Source organism: Manis pentadactyla, chromosome 5 (genome assembly GCF_030020395.1).
Source record: "Manis pentadactyla isolate mManPen7 chromosome 5, mManPen7.hap1, whole genome shotgun sequence".
Taxonomy (NCBI): Eukaryota; Metazoa; Chordata; class Mammalia; order Pholidota; family Manidae; genus Manis; species Manis pentadactyla.
In genome coordinates, this window is record NC_080023.1 from 133,755,643 (window position 1) to 133,779,017 (window position 23,375).

General features: G+C 39.2%; 1 protein-coding gene across 2 annotated transcripts in view; it reads left to right on the top strand.

Annotated features, from left to right (window-relative positions):
- Positions 1-23,375, top strand: part of DZANK1 (double zinc ribbon and ankyrin repeat domains 1) — a 115,095-nt gene that overhangs the window by 5,256 nt on the left and 86,464 nt on the right. Inside the window, exon 4 of one of the 2 annotated variants that reach the window (XM_036892220.2) lies at positions 22,717-22,831. The exons of the other annotated variant lie outside the window; for it this stretch is intronic. Within the exon in view, the coding sequence (XP_036748115.2) occupies positions 22,717-22,831 (115 nt within the window). The remainder of the gene's footprint in view (positions 1-22,716; positions 22,832-23,375) is intronic. 2 annotated transcript variants of the gene reach the window in all.

The following is a 23,375-nucleotide window of genomic DNA, read 5'->3' on the forward strand; positions in this document are numbered from 1 at the left end:
GATTAAAATAATTTATAATATAATGACATTATCTTTTAATTTTAATTATTTCTTCCTCTGAGAATCAGTTCTGGATTGGAAGGGCACTAAAGAAAGTTATTCTAATTTCAGCATATATCTTTCACTTTTGTGTTTTATTTGTCTTCTATTGAGGTCTACTGTAAAGGGCACATGTAAGAGAGTACAGCTCAGTGGGGTGTTATATATATTAATACTGTTTTTATTTTGAATTCTGTATTGGGACTTAGGGGTGGAAGAGCCTTTTCAGGGGTTGGGACCTCTGAAGAGATTCATCTGGCTCTGAAGAGTATACTGTTTTCAGTGGATTTTTTTTCCCCTGGGACATGGCCTACAACTACCACCACCATTCTCTATTTTATTTTGTATAGACTTGATTGGCCTTCACGGCTACTGTCATTTCAATTTGTTTCACATTAGCTACTTTAATCCTTTCTTTGCCCTTTCTTTCCTTCTCAATGACTTTTTCTAATTTTTAAAAGCAGAAACACTGCTTCATTTGGAAACCGTATGTTGCAGAGAAAAAAATTCTAATCTTTTTGTTTAGATTGCAAGTTTCTGTTTCCGTGATAGAGGAGTTACTTTGCACAGCAAGACAGGTTTGGCCCCAAACCAACACCTGGCCAGCCCAGGTATTTTTAAAAAAAACTCTCCAGGCTCTCCCTGGAGCTGAACTACCCATGACTTTTTGAGGAGACCCAGAAGTTCTACAGTCAAAGATGATTGCTTTGGCATTTGAAATTAAAAAAAAAAGAAAGAATAAAAATAAAACAACCCCCAAATACACATTGTTATTCTTTATTAAAGATTGGAATTTGTGGCTTTCCCATGTGTGAAACCACTTCTGTCAAAACAAGTCATTACCAATTACTATTAAAAATTAACAAGCAAAATTCTCTGGTGCCTAAGGCTCTTTACAAGCTGTAGGTAGTAAAATTAAGTAGCAATTAATGACTAAGTATGTAGTTCAGAGGAGTTACTAAAGCTTCCAAAAGAGTTTAAAAAATAAGGTAATTCTTTATGTCTCTCACCGTCTTGCTTTGTGTACAGTTAGTGTCTGTTCTGAAAGCACTGTGAGTATTTCAGGTGTGCTGAGCTCAGGGACAGTATTTACAGAAAACTTTTTTGGAGTTTTCAAGACAGAAAAATAGGTGCTTTTATACATAGTAGTTCTTTATGGAAATTATACTGCTTCATTCAAGTCTGTTTCTAGATACTTAAGCTAATTAGTTTCTTAACAAGGAGCAAAAGGGTTTTAAATGAGACTGTTAACAAAGGTCATTAACCAGTTATTTTGACACTGGTTAGGACCTGTTGGATATGGTTGTGGTAGGGGACTAGAGTAGGGTGAAGCTAGAGTAGGGTGAAGACCAGAGAAGGCAAGGTGGGGCTCCTGCTGCTGGCTAGGAGTGAGTGGTAGGGGGCAAGTGGACCTCAATGCAGCCACTGGTCTCCCCCTTCCTGTGCCAGACTGCCAGGGACACTGTGGATGTCTGTGTTCACAAGGGATCAGGTTGAGGTGCAGCCTCAGTCCCTTTCTGCCCCTGCTCAGTTTGCAAAAGGCACTTATTTGTAATCGTTCTCTATTGTTAGCTTTTCAGTTAGTTTAGTTTTGATTAAGTCTAAATCATTTGGAAGCAAAATAAAAAGTGCTAAACTTTAGCAGTCATTGCCTCTAGCGATAAAATCATTTTTTTCTTCATAATTTTTGTAGCCTGCAAAATTTAACAATGGGCATTCCTTTTGCAAAAAATAAATATAAATAATAAATAAGGAATCTCCAAAATTATCATGTAACCGTGCTTCTCAACCTTGGCAGCTTAATCAGTTAGCTATTGCTGCATAACAACCACTCTGAAAGTGAACTGTTAAATGTTCAAAGAACAGTGATTTTATTTGCTCATTATTCTATGGGTCAGTGTTGTAGTGTGCATTCAGCAGAGTAGTTCTGCTGGTCTGACCTGAGGTCATTGACATGGCTGCCATTACTCCTTGGCTCACCTTGAGCTGGGGAATCACATTTCTGGTGGCTGTTGGCTGACCTTATGTTTCTAGCAGGCTAGCGTGAGTTTTTTCACATTGTGCCAGTTCCAGGAGCAGTAAGAGAAAGGGCAAGCCCCAGAGCACAAATGTCTTCTAGTCGCTGCTTTTGTCATATTTGCTAATGTTTCACTGGCCAGAGCCAGTCACATGGCAACACCCAAAGTCATTCTACCAGGGCACAAGGTGTACCCTGTACAGGGTACAGGTGGGCATGGTGGACCAGGGACCACTATTGTAAAAATCTACCACAGGTGCACATTAGAACCACAGGGAGCTTTCCAGAATCTCCATTACAAGGCCCACCCAGACCAACAAGTAACAGTCCCCTGGGGTGGGACCCAGGCATCAACATTTTTAAAGTTTCCAGGTCATTTCAGCCTAGGGTGACAACTGACTAATGGAAAACAAATGTTTCAAATGAGAGAAATTTGACTAACAACTACTTTGAATATGTTTTTATTAAAGTGTGATATTCTAGAATGAAATGAAATGCTTAAGAAGGGCATTGTCATATGTGTGCTTTCATGTGTCCAAATCTATGTCCATGGATTTCACATCAGAGAATGGCCAGTAAGGAACACATGTGGACAAGAACTTGGGAACCTCTTAACAAGGTTGGTGGTTGGAAGTTGTCAGGTTTTGATGGTCCATACTGATGGTCTAGTTCATGATCTGTAAACTTTCTGATGTCTGTCTTACTTCTTTAAAAGCCACCCTGTGGTCAGGACCTTCCTGTCTTTAGTATCATAATTTTGTAGTGTTTTGGCAGTGAACTTGGCATGGTTCTCCCTTTTTTGTCAATGACTTCATGTGGTGGTCAGGATAAACCAAGCTAGGCTGATGTGAAAGTGGCTTGGAACTGAGGACAGATAGTTGGGGAGTCAAGGTCCCCTGAGAACAATCATTTTTCTTTAGCAGAACCACGAGAGATTTTCCAGTTTTGCAAGAACAGCAATAAAGTAAACTTACCAGCAGGGTACTCATACAGCTCATTGGCACTTTTTTGCAGCCCCTTGAAGTATATAATGTGCCCTAAGAAGGTGTGTTTGCATGCAGGAAAAATACAGATGTCATATCCATAGACAGCAACAGAGAGAAGGAAATCACTGCCTTGAGAGTGAGCTTGGAGTGTGGGGAGAGGATGGAGTTTGTTGACCTGCAGATCTGGATTTTAATTCCAGCTCTCTCACTTCCTCTTTCACCTTAAATAAGTTATGCGGTCTTCTGATTCTCAGTTTTCTCACTTGTTAAATGAGTTAATAGAATTTACTTGACAGCCATCGTGAAGTTCAAAGGTTACACACTTAGTATACACCTGGTGTCGCATCTATAGTAGCTGTCGTTGTCATCATCATTCAGATTCTTAACAACAGACTAAAAGATTGTGGTTTTGTGACCCAACTAGCAAGACCTGCCTTGTGTTTGAGAAGTTTATGCCTGCCTGAGTAAGTGCTTTCCATTCATGTTCCTAACCCAGAGGCCCTCACTTGGTCATAATTTTGCCCTCAAGGGAATATTTAATAATGTCTGAAAATGCACAGCTGGATGTGGGAATGTGCTAGTGGCGACTGGTAGGGGGAGGCCAAGGATACTGGTAAACATTTCGCAAGGCACAGGGCAGTCTCCTACAGCAAAGAATTATCTAGCCCCAAATTTCAATTGTTTTCAATAGGTTAAGAAAATCTGACCTTAACAGGTTGCAGAATTTAATGGATCCAGCCCCTTGACTCTTTTACTGAGAGGTTGGTAATCTTTGTGTGGATAGAGCTACATATAATTTTTTTAATGTCAAATGTACCGTATATTGGTATTCCTAAAGATACATGTTCAAGGTTTCTGATTCCAACCCTAGCAAAAATGTATGTGTGTTCAAATTAGATTTGGGCTCTGAGTAGGATTTCTAGCTCGATCCCCAAACTCAAGCCTTTTTGGTGGTTACATCAGGCAACTATACTTCTTTTTTTTTTTTAACCAAACTCCATACTTTATTTGGATTAACAAGTTTTTCCATTAATGCTCTCTTTCTATTCCAGGATCCCACCCAGGGCACCATACCGCATTTAGCTATCATATATCTGCAGCCTTCTGGCCTGAGAGTTTCTAAGTCTTTCCTTGTTTTTCATCACTTTGACAGAGATCTGAGCTGCACTGAAATTACTTTTGTTTGTTGGTTGTATTTTTTTTTTAATGATGATGCTTAATTCATAAATGAATACTTCACTAACATCTTTTTTTTTTTTTTGTAGATAATTATTTTTTATTGAAGGGTAGTTGACGCACAGTATTACATTACATTAGTTTCAGGTGTACAACACAGTGATTCAACATTTATATACATGATAATTCTAGGTACCAGCTATCACCATACCAAGTTGTTACCATATTTTGACTATATTCCTTATGCTATACATTACATCCCAGTTACTTATTTATTTTACAATTGGAAGTGTGTACTTTTTTTTTTTTTTGTGAGGGCATCTCTCATATTTATTGATCAAATGGTTGTTAACAACAATAAAATTCTGTATAGGGGAGTCAATGCTCAATGCACAATCATTAATCCACCCCAAGCCTAATTTTCATCAGTCTCCAATCTTCTGAAGCATAACGAACAAGTTCTTACATGGAGAACAAATTCTTACATAATGAATAAGTTACATGGTGAACAGTACAAGGGCAGTCATCACAGAAACTTTTGGTTTTGCTCATGCATTATGAACTATAAACAGTTCAAATATGAATACTCATTTGATTTTTATACTTGATTTATATGTGGATACTACATTTCTCTATTATTATTATTTTTAATAAAATGCTTAAGTGGTAGGTAGATACAAGATAAAGGTAGAAAACATAGTTTAGTGTTGTAAGAGAGCAAATGTAGATGATCAGGTGTGTGCCTGTAGACTATGTGTTAATCCAAGCTAGACAAGGGCAATAAAACATCCACGGATGCAGAAGATTTCTCTCAGAACAGGGGGGGTGAGGTTCTAAGCCTCACCTCTGTTGATCCCCAATTTCTCACCTGATGGCCCCCCTGCGACTGTGCTTGTCTTAGGTTGTTCCTCCCTTGAGGAATCTTACCCGTCTCTGGCTAACCAGTCATCTTCCGGGGCCATACAGGGAAATGTAAAGTTGGTAAGTGAGAGAGAAGCCTTATTGTTTGAAAAGGTTAGCTTTTTACTTCTTTGCATATTTATGCCCTGTGGCTTCTATGCCCAGCATTTGTCTTGAGGTATCTTTACCACTTGGAAGAATTATGATACTCGGTAAATTTGATATGAGACACGAATTCTATTTAAGGGTTGTAATTAGGAAGGAAGAAGAAAAGCTATAGAAGAAGCAGGCGGAAGAAAACATGGGAAGATTGATTATTTCTTTGACATGTCTTCTTGTAGAGTAACTTCAGCATGTATAGGTTTTAAGCTACTACTTAAATTGCGCACACACATTAACATAATAGGAGTATAGTTACATAACCAAAGCATACTTATAATTACCAGCCATCTCCAGTGAAACCAAGAAAACCAGTTAGGCACCTTAGGCATTTGTGAAAACTTATCTATGATATGGTGGATATTGTCCAACTGAGCTTGAACAGTCTGAGAGAAATCAGACAAATTAAAACAACCCATTCCTGGGGACTGTTCACATCCCATATGTTCTTTTAACAGTAAATAGTCTGTAGTTGTAAGATTTTGGAGCGCTACAATTTGCACTTCTCCTAATTCTTGTTTGAGTTCCAACAGTATAGATCCAGTCAAATTTGTTGTTTTACTGTATGCACAGGCCAGTTTAGATATCTCCTTCTTCATTCCCATGGGAAGTCCAGGAACTGGTGGGATGAGTGCATCTACAGCTGTAGCAGTGCGTGGATCTTTGTTGGGGTTTTTTGATGATCATCTTCTGGCATGAGTCTTCCAGAGAGTGCTGATGTTGGAAGTTCTTCTTCATATCGTATCTTAGTTCATTTTCGGGGTAGCCCAATTAGGCTTTGATCCTCTGTATAAACACAAACAGACCCTTTGCCTACACTTTTGTATGCCCTTTATACCCTTGTGTAGGACTCATTGGAGGTCTTCACACAGGAACTGCCTTTTTTTTTTTTGGTATCATTAATCTACACTTACATGACGAATATTATGTTTACTAGGCTCTCCCCTATACCAGGTCCCCCCTATAAACCCCTTTACAGTCACTGTCCATCAGCATAGCAAATGTTGTAGAATCACTACTTGCCTTCTCTGTGTTGTACAGCCCTCCCCTTTCTCCCACACCCCCATGCATGCTAATCTTAATACCCCCCTTCTTCTCCCCCCCTTATCCCTCCCTACCCACCCATCCTCCCCAGTCCCTTTACCTTTGGTACCTGTTAGTCCATTCTTGAGTTCTGTGATTCTGCTGCTGTTTTGTTCCTTCAGTTTTTCCTTTGTTCTTATATTCCACAGATGAGTGAAATCATTTGGTATTTCTCTTTCTCCGCTTGGCTTGTTTCACTGAGCATAATACCCTCCAGCTCCATCCATTTTGCTGCAAATGGTAGGATTCAGGCAACTATACTTTTATTAGCAGGCAGTTTAAGCTAGTTTCTGGTCTCCTTTTGTAGGAGAAAACCCCTGGGTGAGGGCCCTGGCTGAGGTGCCAAGGAAAGGGCCTTCTGCAGTGGGGGAGACAACTTGGACCTTAAAGGGAAAGAGCAAGTGGATGGGACTTGCTCAGCATGATGATGGCAGTATCAGTACACATTCAGGGAGCCCAGTGTTCATCCAGGATTTGAATGGTCACTGGATGGAGATGTTTGTGATGTCCAGAAGTGTGCTAAGGAGCATGACTGTGTTTTAGACCAGGGACCAAAGATGAATATTTAGATGAGATGGATGTTGAGGTGGATGAATTAAGCAAGCAGGTCATCTAAAAGATCATCTATATGTGCATTCAGATTTTGTTTTTAAAAACAAAATGTGCTTCCCCAAAGTTGAGCCTCTCATAAGTCACTCCAGCCAGTGAACATGCAAGTAGCCTCTGATCATGTTATTTCTTAAATATTGTCACTGATAGGTAGTGGCTATTTAGATGAATTGTGTATCTCTGAGAATTTTTTTCTCCTTTGAAAAGTGTAGCTTAAAGCTTCCATATTGCTTAACGTTAGACATTTCTCCATGTTTTGGAACTGATGTTATATGTATCTGATTATTTAATCAAATAATTTAAAGCATTTGGACACTAATTTACTTAAAGCTTCAAAATTTTAAGAACCATAAAAATTGGCATGTAAGAAATCTGAGAAATTGCAAAAGAAAGGCTAATGAAACATAAAATGTATCAAAGACCAATATGAAAATCCATAAGAGCAAAGCAAAGAAGACTGAAGAAAGAAGACACATTAATGTAAAAAGCATTAAATATCTGGGCAGAACAGAACTCAAACAGCATCACTTGTGTTCCAGCTATGAGCTTTCAGAACAAATTAGCAGGGGTGAGAGTTAAATATATCAAATACACATACCAAGTGCTGTCATGATGTGGCACAGGCTGCTAGCTGTCCTCCAAATATCTGTTTCCTTTCTTCTAGAATAATAAAGCCCATGGATTTTAGCCAGATACCCAGTTGCCTAGAAAAAAGCTATTCCCCAAACCTCTGTGCAGCTAGCAAGAGCCTAGTCATCAGGGGTGGCCAGGGAGATGTATGTGGAAGAGATGTATGCAGCTTCTGGATTGTGCCCTTAAAGGGAAGAAGTGCACCCTGCTTCCTGCTGATTGGAATGTAGATGTGGTAGTCAGCTATGTTGGATCATGAGGACAAGTGCTGTGTCCTAGAGATGGTAGAACAACAAGTTGGAAACTTGATACCATGCCCCTTGTAACTATGACGACTTCTTACCATCTCTGATTATCACCTGGACTGATTATAACCCATTGCTTCTCTCTTGTTTAAGCCATTATTGTTTTGGGTCTGTGTTACAACAGCCAAGCCTATATCCTAATACACTAGGGACACATCACAAGCAAATACCCACAGAGAACATGATCAAGAGTACGGTGATCAAAAAAGGCTGGCAAGGCCAAGTGTGTTGATGAGTCTGTGGAGAAACCAGAACTCTCAGGTAATGCTGGTGGAAATGTTAAATGGAACACCCACAGTTCAGCAGTTAAACATACCTAATGATTAACTAAAAAGTTAAACATACCTTATGATTCAGTATGTCCACTCCTGTGTATCTATTCAAGAGAAATGAAAATTTTCCACAAGAAGGCTTTTATGTGCTGGTCTCAGCTTATTGGTTACCAGTGTTGTGTCTGGATCTGCCCTGTGGTTCTTTTATGATCACAAGATGCCCTCAACAGTAATCATCAGGAAACTTTGAAAGAAATAAGGTTTATTATTTACAAGTCCCTGCATGGCACACCTGGGACACATAGCAAGGTTGCCAGGAGAGACAAGGCTCTGGCCTTGGGTTCTGTTTTTTGTTTTTTGTTTTTTGTGGTTAAGGTGGGGACCTAGGGTTTTTGAGGCTCACTTTTTAATGGTGAATTTAAACATAAGAGCTGGAATTTACAAGGCGGAAAGAGAAAAAAATGAGCTGCCAAAATGGTCAGTTATAAAAACCAACCAAGATCTCTAAGACAAAGGAGCCTCAGAACAGGCGGTGGAGTGCAGAGGCCTGGCTCTTTCTCTGTCATGTGGTTGGCAGTGTGTTTATTTTATGTAGCCATTTTGGAGTGGATGCCTCAGCAATCAAAACAAGTCAGGCACTGTTATTACAAACAAGAGAAAGCCAACTGTCAGGACTTACTATGAAGACTAAGAATGTGAATGTTCATAGCAGCATTATTCACAATAAGCCCAAACTGGAAAAAGTCCAAATGACCACCAGCTGGAGCATGGAAAAACCAACTGATTCATCCATACAATGGAATACTAGTCAATAATAAAGATGAATGAACCACTGATGCAGGCAAGTAGATGAACCTCAAAAAAAAAAGTAAGTGAAAGAAATCACACATATAAGACTATGTATGATTACATTTACTTAAAATTTCTAGAAAAGCAAAACTACATACATATTTTTAAAAATAAAACAAATACAACTATTCCTAAAAGAGAGACCAGAAGATACAACAGCCAGGCTACATCTACACCTGCAAGAACCCAGCACCTCATGAAGGGGGTAAGATACAAGCTGAAGTCCGACGGGGCTCAAGCGCCACCTCTACCCCAGATCCTGGCAGGAGGAGAGGAGTTGGAGCGGGCAGGGAGTGGGAGCCCAGGACTGCTAAATACCCAGCCCTAGCCATCCACACCAGGAGCGCAGACACACAGTACATGGCGTGTAGGGAAACAGGACAGTAAAACCAGTGAACGGGTCCCCACGGCTGGTGCACCTGGAACAAAAGAAAAGTGAGTGCTTGTTGAAAGTCTAAAGGGACAGGAGCCTCACAGCTGGATGGAAGCATCCCGGCACAATCAGCCCAGCAGATCCGAGGGAATTCTGGGCACCCTAACCCCTGGGCGGCAGCTCACTTGGAGTCCCCTCATGGCGATAAACAGCCTCCCACCCATTCCACATCCGGTGAGGCCCCACCATAGCGGAGCAGGAGCCTGAAAGTGGCCACGCCCACAACAACCGCAGAGCTTAACTCCACAGCAGCCCGGGCAAGAATCAGAGACCCTATCTGCATGCAGCTGCCCAGCACAAGCCAGTAGAGGTCGCCATTCTCCCAGGAAAGGAAGGCCAGGAGCAAGTGGAAAGGGTCTTGGTTCTCCCAGCTGACACACATGCCAACAGCTTATGACTACCTCTATCGCCATGAAAAGGCAGAAGAATTTGATACAGATGAGACTAACCCAGATATCCTCCCGTGAGAGGGAATCTGAGGAGATAGATTTAACCAATCTTCCTGAAAAAGAATTCAAAATAAAGGTCATAGCCATGCTGATGGACTTGCAGAGAAATATGCAAGAGCTAAGGAGGGAGAACACAGAAATAAAACAATCTCTGGAAAGACTTAAAAGCAGAATGGATGAGATGCAAGAGGCCATTAATGGAATAGAAATCAGAGAACAGGAATGCAGAGAAGCTGACGCAGAGAGAGATAAAAAGATGTCCAGGAATGAAAGAATATTAAGAGAACTGTGTGACCAATTGAAATGCAATAATATCCACATTATAGGAGTACCAGAAGAACGAGGGAGAGAAAAAGGGATAGAAAGTGTCTCTGAAGAAATAATTGCTGAAAACGTCCCCAAACTGGGGAAAGAAATAGCCTCTCAGACCATGGAAGCACACAGAACTCCCAACACAAGGGACCCAAGGACGAAAACACCAAGACACATAATAATTAAATGGCAAAGATCAAGGACAAGGACAGACTATGAAAGGCAGCCAGAGAGAGAAAAAAGGTCACCTACAAAGGAAAACCCATCAGGCTATCATCAGACTTCTCAACAGAAACCATACAGGCCAGAAGAGAATGGCATGATATATTTAAAGCAATGAAACAGAATGGCCTTGAACCAAGGATACTGTATCCAGCACGATTGTCATTTAAATATGAAGGAGGGATTAAACAATTCCCAGACAAGCAAAAGTTGAGGGAATTTGCCTCCCACAAACCACCTCTATAGAGTATCTTAGAGGGACTGTTCTAGATGGAAGCACTCCTAAGGCTAAACAGATGTCACCAGAGAAAATAAAATCACAGCAAAGAAAGTAGAACAATCAAATAATAACTAAAGGCAAAAAATAAAATCAACTACCCACTAAAGCAGTGAAAGGAAACACAAAAGAGCACACACACACACACACACACACACACACACACAAAACACCTAACATACAAAGAATGGAGGAGGAGGAATAAGAAGGGAGAGAAATAAAGAATCATCAGACTCTGTATATAATAGCTCAATAAGTGAGTTAAGTTAGACAGTAAGATAGTAAAGAAGCTAACCTTGAAACTTTGGAAACCACAAACCTAAAGCCTGCAATGGTAATAAGTACATATCTTTCAATAATCACCCTAAATGTAAATGGACTGAATGCACCAATCAAAAGACACAGCGTAATAGAATGGATAAAAAAGCAAGACCCATCTATATGCTGCTTACAAGAGACTCACCTCAAACCCAAAGACATGCACAGACTAAAAATCAAGGGATTGAAAAAGATATTTCATGCAAACAACAGGGAGAAAAGGCAGGTGTTGCAGTACTAGTATCAGAAAAAATAGACTTCAAAACAAAGAACGTAACAAGAGATAAAGAAGAACATTACATAACGATAAAGGGGTCAATCCAATAAGAGGATTTAACCATTATAAATATATATGCCCCAATACAGGAGCACTGACATATGTGAAACAAATACTCACAGAATTAAAGGAGGAAATGGAATGCAATGCACTTATTTTAGGAGACTTCAACACACCACTTACTCCAAAGGACAGATCAACCAGACAGAAAATAAGAACACAGAGGCACTGAAAAACACACTAGAACAGATGGACCTAATAGACATCTATAGAACTCTACATCCAAAAGTAACAGGATACACATTCTTCTCGAGTGCACATGGAACATTCTCCAAAATAGACCACGTACTAGGCCACAAAAAGAGCCTCAGAAAATTCAAAATCATTGAAATTCTACCAACCAACTTCTCAGACCACAAAGGTATAAAACTGGAAATGAATAGTACAAAGAAAGCAAAAAGGCTCACAAACACAGGGAGGCTTAACAACATGCTCCTAAATAATCAATGGATCAATGAACAAATTAAAATAGAAATCGAACAATATATGGAAACAAATGACAACAACAACACAAAACCCCAACTTCTGTGGGATGCAGCAAAAGCAGTTTTAAGAAGAAAGTATTTAGCAATCCAGACATATTTAAAGAAGGAACAACAATCCCAAAGAAATAGTCTAAAGACACACTTATCAAAATTAGAAAAAGAAGAACAAATGAGGCCTAGAGTCAGCAGAAGGAGGGACATAATAAAGATCAGAGAAGAAATAAATAAAATTGAGAAGAATAAAACAATAGAAAAAAATCAATGAAACCAAGAGCTGGTTCTTTGAGAAAATAAAATAGATAAGCCCCTAACCAGACTTATAAAAAGAAAAAGAGAATCTACATACATCAACAGAATCAGAAATGAGAATGGAAAAAGCAAGACAGACCCCACAGAAATACAAAGAATTATTAGAGAATACTACAAAAAACTTTATGCTAATGAGCTGGAAAAACTAGAAGAAATGGACTACTTCCTAGAAAAATACAACCTTCCAAGAGTGACCAAGCAAGAAATAGATAATCTAAACAGACCAATTACCAGCAACGAAATTGAACCGGTAATCAAAAAACTACCCAAGAACAAAACTCCCAAGCCAGATGGATTTGCTGCAGAGTTTTATCAGACATACAGAGAAGACATAGTGCCCATTCTCCTTAAAGTTTTCCAAAAAAATAGAAGAAGAGGGAAAACTTCCAGATTCATTCCGTGAAGCCAGCATCACCCTAATACCAAAACCAGGCAAAGACCCCACCAAAAAAGAAAATTACAGACCAATATCCCTAATGAACACAGATGCAAAAATACTCAACAGAATATTAGCAAAACGAATTCAAAAGTACATCAAGAGGATCATACACCGTGATCAAGTGGGATTCATCTCAGGGATGCAAGGATGGTACAACATTCGAAAATCCATCAACATCATCCACCACATAAATAAAAAGGACAAAAATCACATGATCATCTCCATAGATGTTGAAAAAGCAATAGAAAAAATTCAACATCCACTCATGATAAAAGCTCTCAGTAAAATGGGTATAGAGGGCAAGTACCTCAACATCACAAAGACCATATATGATAAACCCACAGCCAACATCTTACTGAACAGTGAGAAGCTAAAAGCATTTCCTCTTAAGATCGTGAACAAGACAGGGATGCCCAGTCTCCCCACTGTTATTCAACACGGTGCTGGAGGTCCTAGCCATGGCAATTAGACAAAACAAAGAAATTCAAGGAATCCAGATCTGTAAAGAAGAAGTCAAACTGTCACTATTTGCAGATGACATGATATTGTACATAAAAAACCCTAAAGACTCCACTCCAAAACTACTAGAACTAATATTGGAATTCAGCAAAGTTGCAGGACACAAAATTAATACATGGAAACCTGAGGTTTTCTGATACACTAACAATGAACTAATAGAAAGAGAAACCAGGAAAACAATTCCATTCACAATTGCATCAAAAAAATAAAATACCTAGGAATAAACCTAACCAAGGAAGTGAAAGACCTATACCAAAAAAAACTACAAGACATTCTAAAGAGAAATTAAAGAGGACACTAACAAATGGAACCTCTTCCCATGCTCTTGGCTAGGAAGAATTAATATCGTCAAAATGGCCATACTGCCCAAAGCAATCTACAGATTTAATGCAATCCCTATCAAATTACCAAAAGCATTCTTCAATGAACTGGAACAAATAGTTCTAAAATTCATATGGAAACACCAAAGACCCCGAATAGCCAAAACAATCCTGAGAAGGAAGAATAAAGTGGGAGGGATCTCACTCCCTGACTTCAAACTCCACTACAAAGCCACAGCATTCAAGACAATTTGTTACTGGCACAAGAACAGAGTCACAGACCAGTGGAAAAGAATAGACTCTCCAGACATTAACCCAAACATATAAGGTCAATTAATATATGATAAAGAAGTCATGGACATACAATGGGGAAATGACAGCCTCTTGAACAGCTGGTGTCGGCAAAACTGGAGAGCTACATGTAAGAGAATGAAACTGGATCATTGTCTAACCCCATACACAAAAGTAAATTCAAAATGGATCAAAGACCTGAATGTAAGTCATGAAACCATAAAACTCTTAGGAAAAAACATAGACAAAAATGTCTTGGACATAAACATGAGTGACTTCTTCATGAACATATCTTCCCAGGCAAGGGAAACAAAAGCAAAAATGAACAAGTGGGACTATATCAAGCTGAAAAGCTTCTGTACAGCAAAGGACACCAGCAATAGAACAAAAAGGCATCCTATAGTATAGGAGAATATATTCATAAATGACAGATCCAATAAAGGCTTGACATCCAAAATATATAAAGAGCTCATGCACCTCAACAAACAAAAAGTGGACAATCCTTTTAAAAAATGGGCCAAGGAGCTGAACAGACAGTTCTCCAAAGAAGAAATTCAGATGGCCAACAGACACATGAAAAGATGCTCCACATCGCTAATCATCAGAGAAATGCAAATGAAAACCACAATGAGATATCACCTCACACCAGTAAGGATTGCCACCATCCAAAAGACAAACAACAACAAATGTTGGCCAGGATGTGGAGAAAGGGGAACCCTCCTACACTGCTGGTGGGAATGTAAAATAGTTCAACCATTGTGGAAAGCACTATGGAGGTTCATCAAAATGCTCAAAATAGACTTACCATTTGACCCAGGACTTGCACTCCTAGGAATTTACCCTAAGAATGCAGTAGCCCAATTTGAAAAAGACAGATGCATCCCTATTTTTATCGCAGCACTATTTACAATAGCCAAGAAATGGAAGCAACCTAAGTGTCCATCAGTAGATGAATGGATAAAGATGTGGTACATATACACAATGGAATATTATTCAGCCATAAGAAGAAAACAAATCCTACCATTTACAACAACATGGATGGAGCTAGAGGGTATTATGCTCAGTGAAATAAGCTAGGCAGAGAAAGACAAGTACCAAATGATTTCACTCATATTTGGAATATAAGAACAAAGGACAATCTGAAGGAACAAAACAGCAGCAGAATCACAGAACCCAAGAAAGGACCAGCAGTTACCAAAGGGAAAGGGACTGGTGAGGATGGTTGGGCAGGGAGGTCGTGGTGAGGGAAGAAGAAAGGGGGCATTATGATTAGCATGTATAATGTGGGGGGGGGCACAGGGAGGGCTGTGCAACACAGAGGAGGCAAATAGTGATTTTACAGCATCTTGCTATGCCGATGGACAGTGACTAATGGGGTATGTGGGGGGATGTGGTGAAGGGGGAGTCTAGTAAACATAATGTTCCTCACGTAATTGTAGATTAACGATACCAAAATAAAATTTTAAAAAATGAAAAAGAAATAATAAAGAATGTAGTTAGCTACTGTTTCTGAGATGAAATCACCACCAGTTTTTAGTTATGGACACCTTTACATTACTTTCTCTTGAAACTTTAGTTACATGAGAGGAGAAGGCTAATTTGAATAAATTGAAAACATGTTACTATTTGAGAAATAACAGTTAAAACCTATAAAGCAGCACATATTATATTACTTCCTGCTGGGGTAAGAAAAATTCCCTTTACTCAAATTGAACAATATATGGGGAACCCCATGCTTTCTTTTAGAATAGCTTGAGGCTTATGATATGAAATCTTTATGTAAGTGTGGTGGATAGTATCCAAAAATGGACCCCCAATGAAACATGCCTCCCAGTGTAGCTCTTCCACTTGAATCTGGGATGGCCCTATAACATACTTTTGACCAATAGAATGCTTCAGAAATGATGTTAACTCTAGATCACAGGAAGTATTCAAGGTTCTGCTCTGGTCTCTTGGAACGTAAACTCTGGGGAAGCCAGACATGATGTAGGAAGTCTGACTGGCCTGAGACTTACATACTGTGAGGAAGCCCAAATTAACCACATGCAGATGGAGAGAGAGAGAGAGAAATACAAAAAGACAAACAGACACACACACACACACACACACATACACACACACACACACACACACTGATACTGAGAGAAATGACTAGCAAGCCCTCAGCTGTGCCAGTTATCACAGCCCAGGCTCTGAAAATGAGGGAAGAAACCAGTTTGGACATGCAGCTGAGTTGATCTTTCACTCATATGTTGACTCCAGTCTCAGTGGGCATCTAACTGCAACCATTTGCCAACGCAAACGTGGGCTACCCAAATGAGCCTGGTTAACCCACAAATTTGTGTTTTAAGACACTGCATTTTGGAGTGCTTTGTTAACTGTTGATAGGTAATCTAAATGAGAGGAAGATAAAGAACGACTTATAGAAGTTGTATTATTGTGAATCCTCCAATTTAAAATATAATAAAATTAATAGCTACTATAAAAAAGATGGATTAAAGATGGCAGCATGAGAGGTGAGAAAGTGGCCTCCTCCTAAAACCACATATAATAGAAAAATATAATTAATACAACTAATCCTGAAAGAGCAACAGAAAAGGAGGCTGCACCAGACTGCATACACCTGGAGAAAAGAACAGACCTCATGGAACAGGGTAACGTACCAAAGCCATAATTGTGCATGACCCAAGCCCTTCCCCCACCCCAAGTCACCAGGGGGAGAAAGAGAAACAGAGCAGGGAGGGATTGGAGGCCTGAGAATGCTGAACACCTAATCCTGAATATCTGCTCTGGGAGCACGAACCTACATTGCATGGTGCTCTGGTGATTAGTGAGGTTGGAAAGCTAAGGCAGGTGGAATACCTGAAGAGACAGAGATTCCAGCTGCTTGTGGAAAACAGAGATCCATATCTGGCTGCTGGGACTAAAGAAAGGTGGGAAGTCTGAGAGACTTCCTAACAGTGAAAGGGCTGCCAAAGGGGCAAGGATTTCACAGAGCTTACCGCTCAGGAGAAAGGACAGGTAGACAAAATTGTCCAGGCTCACTCTTCCCAGTGGGTTGGGAACTTTCAGGACCTCCAGGTGCTCCATTCCCCTGGCTGGATATGCAGCTCCAAGGCCCCCCACCATGATACGCATCCTGCTGTGGCTTCCTCCTGGCCAGCCTGCACAGGGGTCACAAACCATTATCCCCTACCCTGGCATCAGGCCAGCCAGAGGGAAGCCCTGCCTATGGCAATTACAAACACAAAGCATAGAGGCTTACACCTATGTGTTCGGCTCACTGGTTCTGACAGTGGAGACAGGCATAACAGCCAGGAAGCAGGAAACAGCTCTTTTCTCCCCCCAGGCACCAGCACCACTCCCCTGCAACCCCCAACATTGCTTCATGGGCTGAGGAGCTGGAGAGAGTAGAGCTTCTGGGGACTAGAGGGGGCCACATAGAAATATGAAGCATCAAAGGAACCTGGTTCAAACAAAAATCCTGCAAACATCTGATAAAGGATCAATTGAATTTGATCTTGTGAATCTTCCTGAAAATTATTTCAAAATAAAAATCATAAACATGCTCATGGGGGTACAGAAAGATATTCAAGAACTCAGGGATGAATTCCGGTTGGATATCCAATCATGGAATACAACAGAAGGTTTTAAAAGCAGACTAGATACAGTGGAGGACACAATAAATGAAATAGAAATTACAGAAGAGGAATACAAAGAAGCTGAGGCTCAGAGAGAAAAAAGGATCTCTAGAAGTGAAAGAATATTGAGAGAACTGCGTGACCAATTCAAACAGAACAATATTTATATTATAGGGGTACCAGAAGAAGAAGAGAGAAAAAGAGATAGAAAGTGTCTTTGAGGAGGTTATTGTTGAAAACTTCCCCAATCTGAGGAAGGAGATAGTCTCTCAGGTCATGGAGGTGCACAGATCTCCCAACACAAGGGACCCAAGGAAGACAACACCAAGACATATAATAATTAAAATGGCAAAGATCAAAGATAAGGACAGACTATTAAAAGCAGCCAGAAAGAGAAAAAAGATCACATACAAAGGAAAACCCATCAGGCTATCATCAGACTTCTCAGGAGAAACCCTACAGGCCAGAAGGGAGTGGCATTTAATGCAATGATGCAGAAGGGCCTCAAACCAGAATACAAGATCCGGCAAAATTATCATTTAAATTTGAAGGACGGAGTAAACAGTTTTCAGAGAAGCAAAAACTGAGAGAATTTACCTTCCACAAACCATATCTACAGTGAATTTTGGAGGGACTGCTATAGATGGAAGTGTTCCTAAGGCTAAATCGCTGTCACCAGAGGTAATCAAAGCACAGTAAATAAAGTAGAACAGTTAATTACTAAACAAATGCAAAATTAAATCAACTACCCCCAAAGTCAGTCAAGGGATAGACAAAGAGTACAGAATATGATACCTAATACACAAAGAATGGAGGAGGAAGAAAAAGGAGGAGAAAACAAAAAGAGAATCTTTAGATTGTGTTTGTAATAGCATACTAGCTGAGTTAAGTTAGACTCTTAGATAGTAAGGAAGTTACCCTTGAACCTTTGGTAACCACGAATCTAAAGCCTGCAATGGCAATAAGTACATACCTATCAATAATCACCCTAAATGTAAATGGACTAAATGCACCAATCAAAAGATATAGAGTTACTGAATAGATTAAAAAAAGCAAGACCCTTTTATATGCTGCCTACAAGAGACTCACTTCAAACCCAAATACATAAACAGACTAAAAGTGAAGGGATGGAAAAAAAAATTTCATGCAACTAATAGGGAGAAAAAAGCAGGAGTTGCAGTACTTGTATTTGATGAAATAGACTTCAAAACAAAGAAAGTAACAAGAGACAAAGAAAGACATTACATAATGATAAAGGGGTCAGTCCAGCAAGAGGATATAACCATTATAAATATGTATAAATATGTATGCACGCAACACAGGATCACCTACATATGTGAAACAAATTACAGAACTAAAGGGGGAAATAGAATGCAATGCATTCATTCTAGGAGACTTCAACACTCCACTCACTCCAAAGGAAAGTTCAACCAGACAGAAAATAAGTAAGGGGACAGAGGCGTTGAACAACACATTAGAACAGGTGGACCTAAGAGACATCTACAGACCCAAAAGCGGCAGGATAGACATTCTTCTTAAGTGCACATGGTACATTTTCAAGAATAGATCACATACCAGGCCACAAAAAGAGCCTCAGTAAATTCAAAGAGATTGAAATTGTGCCAACCAGCTTCTCAGATCACAAAGGTATGAAACTAGAAATAAATTATGCAAAGAAAATGAAAAATCCCACAAACACATGGAGGCTTCACAACATGCTCCTAAATAATCAGTGGATCAGTGACCAAATAAAAACAGAGATCAAGCAATATATGGAGACAAATGACAACAATAATTCAACAATGCAAAATCTGAGGGACTCCACAAAGGCTGTGCTAAGAGGGAAGTATATTGCAATACAGGCCTACCTCAGGAAAGAACAATCCCATATGAACAGTCTAAAATCACAATTAATGAAACTAGAAAAAGAAGAACAAATGAAGCCCAAAGTAGAAGGAGGGACATAATAAAGACTAGAGCACAAATAAATAAAATTGAGAAGAATAAAACAATAGAAAGAATCAATGAAAGCAGGAGCTGGTTCTTTGAGAAAATAAACAAAATAGATAAACTCCTAGCCAGACTTATTAAGAAAATAGAGAGTCCACACAAACAGAATCAGAAATGAGAATGGAAAAATCACTACGGACACCACAGAAATACAAAAAATTATTAGAGAATACTATGAAAAATTATATGCTAGTAAACAGGATAACCTTGAAGAAATGGACAACTTTCTAGAAAAATACAACCTTCTAAGGCTGAGCCAGGAAGAAACAGAAAATCTGAACAGACCAATTACCAGCAACTAAATTGAATTGGTAATCAAAAAACTACCTAAAAACAAAATCCCTGTACCAGATGGCTTCACCACTGAATTTTATCAAACATTTAGTGAAGAACTAATATCCATCCTCCTTAGGTTTCCAAAATATAGAAGAGGGAAAACTTCCAAATTCATTCTATGAGGCCAGCATCACTCTGATACCAAAACCAGGCAAAGCCACCACAAAAAAAGAAAATTACAGACCAATATCCCTGATGAACAGACATTCAAAAATACTCAACAAAATATTAGGAAACCGAATTCAAAAGTACATCAAAAAGATCATTCATCGTGATCAAGTAGGATTTATTCCAGGGATGCAAGGATGGTGCAATATTAGAAAATCCATCAATATCATCCACCACATCAACAAAATGAAGGACAAAAACCACACGATCATCTCCATAGATGCTGAAAAAGCATTCATTAAAATTCAACATCCATTCATGATAAAAACTCTCAACAAAATGTGTATAGAGGGCAAGTACCTCAGCATAATAAAGGCCATATATGACAAACTCACAGCCAACATTATACTTAACAGCGAGAAACTGAAAGCTTTTCCTTTAAGATCAGGAACAAGACAAGGATGCCCACTCTCCCACTTATATTCAACATAGTTCTGGAGGTCTTCAACACAGCAATCATATAAAACAAAGAAATAAAAGGCATCCAGATTGGTAAAGAAGAAGTTAAACTGTCACTGTTTGCAGATGACATGATATTGTACATAAAATGCCCTAAAGAATCCACTCCAAAACTACTAGAATATCTGAATTCAGCAAAGTTTCAGGATACAAAATTAAGACACAGAAATCTGTTGCATTCCTATACACTAACAATTAACAAGCGGAAAGAGAAATCAGGAAAACAATTCCATTCACAATTGCATCAAAAGGAATAAAATACTTAGGTATAAATGTAATGAAGGAAGTGAAAGATCTATACCCTGAAAACTACAACACACTTGAGAGAAATTAAAGAAGATACCAATAAATGGAAACACATCCCGTGCTCATGGATAGGAAGAATTAATATTGTCAAAATGGCCATCCTGCCTAAAGCAATCTACAGATTCAGTGCAATCCCTATCAAAATACCAACAGTATTCTTCAAAGAACTAGAGCAAATAGTTCTAAAATTCATGTGGAGCCACAAAAGAGCCCGAATAGCCAAAACAATCCTGAGAAGGAAGAATAAAGTGGGGGGAATTATGCTCCCTGACTTCAAGCTCTACTACAAATCCACAGTAATCAAGACAATTTGGTACTGGCACAGGAACATACCCATAGACCAATGGAATAGACTACAGAGAGCGTAGATATAAACCCAAGCATGTATGGTCAATTAATATATGATAAAGAAGCTATGGACATACAATGGGAAATGATAGCCTCTTCAACAACTGGTGTTGGCAAAACTGGATTATAGTCTAACCATATACACAAAAGTAAACTTGAAATGGATCAAAGACCTGAATGTAAGTCATGAAACCATAAAACTCTTGGAAGAACACATAGGCAAAAATCTCCTGCATATAAACATGAGCAACTTTTTCCTGAACGCCTCTCCTCAAGCAAGGGAAACAAAAGCAAAAATGAACACATGGGATTACATCAAACTAAAAAGTTTCTGTACAGCAAAGGACACCATCAACAGAACAAAAAGGCATCCTACAGTATGGGAGGATATATTTGTAATTGACATATCTGACAAGGGGTTAACATCCAAAATGTATAAAGAAATCACATGCCTCAACACCCAAAAAGCAAATAACCTGATTAAAAAATGGGCAGAGGATATGAACAGACAATTCTCCAAAGAAAAATTTCAGGTGGCCAGCAGACACATGAAAAGATGTTCCACCTCACTAATTATTAGGGAAATGCAAATAAAAACCACAATGAGGTTATCACCTCACACCAGTTAGGATGGCCAGTATCGAAAAGGCTAAGAACAACAAATGCTGGTGAGGATGCGGAGAAAGGGGAACACTCCTACACTGCTGGTGGAAATGTAAGGTATTTCAACCTTTGTGGAGAGCAATATGGATGTACCTCAAAAAACTAAAAATAGAAATACCATTTCACCCAGGAGTTCCATTCCTAGGAATTTCCCCAAGAATATAATTTCTCAGATTCAAAAAGACATATGCACCCCTATGTTTATTGCAGCATTATTTACAATAGCCAAGATATGGAAGCAACCTAAATGCCCATCAGTAGATGAATGGATAAAAAAGAAGTTGTACATATACACAATGGAATACTCTTCAGTCATAAGAAAGAAACAGATCCTACCATTTGCAACAACATGGATGGAGCTGGAAGATATTATGTTCAGTGAAATAAGCCAGGTGGAGAAAGACTAGTACCAAATGATTTCCCTCATTTGTGGAGTATAGCAGCGAAGCAAAACTGAAGGACCAAAATAGCAGCAGATTCACAGACTCCAGGAAGGGACTAGTGGTTACCAAATGGAGGGTGGGTTGGGAGGAAGGGTGAAGGGGATTGAGGGGTATTATGATTGGCACACATGGTGTGCTGGTGATCATGGGGAAGACAGTGTAGCACAGAGAAGTAGTGACTTTGTGGCATCTTACTACACTGATGGATACTGGCTGTAATGGCTTATGGGGGGTACTTGATAATATGGGTAAATGTAGTAACCACATTGTTTCATTGTTTTTTCATGTGAAACCTTCATAAGAGTGTGTATCAATAATACCTTCATTAAAAAAATCCCAGCTAAAAATTATAAACAACAAAAATTAATAGCTATACCAAGGGACTTTAATAGAGTCATCTTTTAAAACATTTAAAAGTTTTAAATTAAAATTTCATTGATATACTGTACAACATAGTGAGTCAACTAAATTCTCACCATGGTGAGTGTCATTACCATATGTCAACATATAAATAAATTACAATATTTTAATAATCATCTTAATTGCTTGCTACCTTTTCTTTCAATCTTTGTAACACAGACTTTTTTCCTTTTAAATAATTTTCAGAGACTGCAGACAGAGTGGCATTGTAACAAAGGTGTTTCAGGTGGATTATGAGCCACCAAATACTGTCTCTTCAGAAGACAATGTTGAAAATATTCTCAAAGATTCTACACAGAAGGCAAGTGATGAATCTATAACACTTATCTTGTCTGAGGGTTTCAGCTCCAGGCAAGTTCACTGTGGATTCAGTGAGACCAAGAAATGACAGTGGAGTGTTTTTGGGGTAAAAGGGCTTATACCTGGCTTTATTCTCACTGCAGTAGGTCGGGCACTATAATCCCATCTTCATCCAGAAGTCTGCAAGTCCGTAATCCACCTCCAACTATGCCTCCTCCTGGAGCACTGCGCAATGCTCTTAATATAATGGCTCAGTCAATATAAGCCTATTGCCTTCAGGTGTGAAGCATTAGCCTAGCAGGAGGCCAATTACATCATCAAGTATTTTGGGGTTGGGTGAGGATCCTGGCTATAGGAACTTATATTTTACCCACAAACACATTCTGATAGTTATCACATTCTTGGTTCCTTTCCCAGTGATCACACTTCCTTTCATTTCACCACTTCTGCTCATGCTCAGGTTCTTATAATTGAGGTCACTGTCAACCATTGCGAAGTATCTTCACTGATTTGTTTCTTTTTGGTCAGTCCCTCTATGTAGTATG